Source organism: Bidens hawaiensis, unplaced genomic scaffold (genome assembly GCF_021521415.1).
Source record: "Bidens hawaiensis isolate Kalapana, Puna unplaced genomic scaffold, B.hawaiensis_p1.1 tig00068436_1, whole genome shotgun sequence".
Lineage (NCBI taxonomy): Eukaryota > Viridiplantae > Streptophyta > Magnoliopsida > Asterales > Asteraceae > Bidens > Bidens hawaiensis.
Window position 1 is genome coordinate 25,883 of NW_027502082.1, and position 1,649 is coordinate 27,531.

Genomic DNA, 1,649 nt, shown 5'->3' on the forward strand with positions numbered 1-1,649 from the left:
TCCATTCACTGAAATCGTAATTCAGACCCGTTAATTCAAAAATGACAATGACAATTATGATCCTTGTAAGAACTGGACAAAAAGATCATATCATTTACCAAAAAACACAGAGGTTTTGTTCAATGAAGAGTTTTTACAGTTACTTTGGTGCTAAAAGTTTTAGCAAAAACATTTACAATAGCTTTGACTTTCAGAATGTTAGGTCACTGTTGACTCAGTTCAAGTTTGACCGAATATTAGGGATATGCACGTGGGGTGTATTTCAGTTAATAAACAATATGGAGTATGTGGAGAACATGGGATCATGTCACTTGGAGGCTACGTTTGTTTTCCTTTATAAATAATTTAGGATTTCATTTGTTTAAGAAGTACTTTTCAATTCAGCAATTTCCATTCTAGTGTAATCGTTCATTTCAGTTTAATATAAACCAGGAAATTACCCCAGTTTGTCTTTGTCAATTAGTTCTTAAACTCTGATTTAACCAACATTTGGTATCAGAGCAAAGATCCATTCAAAATCCATGCATGCCAAAATACCTTCGTTTCAACCCCATGTCGATTGTTACTAACACTTCAGCACCGAAAGAAACCGGTACCGTATCCCTCCAAATCCCGACTCTAACCCCGACGAACTATACGACTTGGGCGATCAAGATGGAAGCTGTAATGGATGCCCAAGGTCTGTGGGAATCCTAGAACCACTAGAAGGAGCGGTGGAAAATGTGAAAATGAATAAGACGGTTCATGCATTTATCTTTCAAGCGATCCCAGAAGACGTTTTATTGCAAGTGGCAAAGAAGAAAACGGCGAAGGAGATCTGGGAATCGTTAAAAACAAGGTATGTCGGTGCTGATCGTGTGCAAAAGGCACGTCTGCACACACTCAAGGGTGAGTTTGAATCCTTGAGGATGAAAGATGGCGAGTCAATCGACGAGTTCACGGGAAAACTAAGTGGGATGTGTTCGAAGTACAGTAGCTTGGGAGAAACTCTTGAAGACAGAACGATGGTGAGAAAACTGTTCGACTCGGTTCCTGACAGATTCATACAACTGATAGCATCTGTTGAACAAACATCTGATGTGGATGCAATGTCGTTCGAGGAGGCTATCGGTAGGCTTAAGGCTTACGAAGATCGATTGAAGAAACACGAGTGGTGAGAACACGCTGTTGTTCTCTAAATCCGATGGCCATACGGGCCAAAAGAATGCAGGAAGAGGGTATTCGGTTGGGGTTCGTGGTAGAGGAAACCATAGTGAACGAGGAGGAAGAAGCGGGTCACGAGGTCGTGGGTATGTCCGTGGGAGAGGTGGTCGCTGGGTGGTAGTACACAGCTGGAAACAAGTAATAATGCTCGTAAACCCAAGGACAAGAAGCATGTCAAGTGTTTCAAATGTGAACAACTTGGTCATTATGCCTCCGAGTGTGAAGAAGCAAGAAAACCCAATGAGGCAGCCAATCTGATACAGGCACATGAAAAAGAACCAACTCTTCTTTTGACTGTTCATGGAGAAGAAACGCCAAACATGGTACTGTTGAACGAGAAGAGCGTGTTCCCGTGTCAAGACAAGGAAGACAATAAGGGAAGAAGAGATGTTTGGTACTTGGATAACGGGGCCAGCAATCACATGACCGGGCTCAAGGATTCGTTC

General features: G+C 42.3%; 1 protein-coding gene across 1 annotated transcript; it reads left to right on the top strand.

Moving 5' to 3' along the window:
• Positions 1–728: 728 nt before the first annotated feature.
• LOC143605162 (uncharacterized) lies at positions 729–1,157 on the top strand. Its single transcript, XM_077081382.1, has one exon. The coding sequence runs from the start codon at positions 729–731 to the stop codon at positions 1,155–1,157; it is 429 nt and encodes a 142-aa protein (XP_076937497.1).
• Positions 1,158–1,649: the final 492 nt, after the last annotated feature.

Coding starts and splice junctions, on each gene's coding strand:
- LOC143605162 (XM_077081382.1), top strand. CDS start 729: ATGAATAAGACGGTTCATGCATTTATCTTTCAAGCGATCCCAGAAGAC.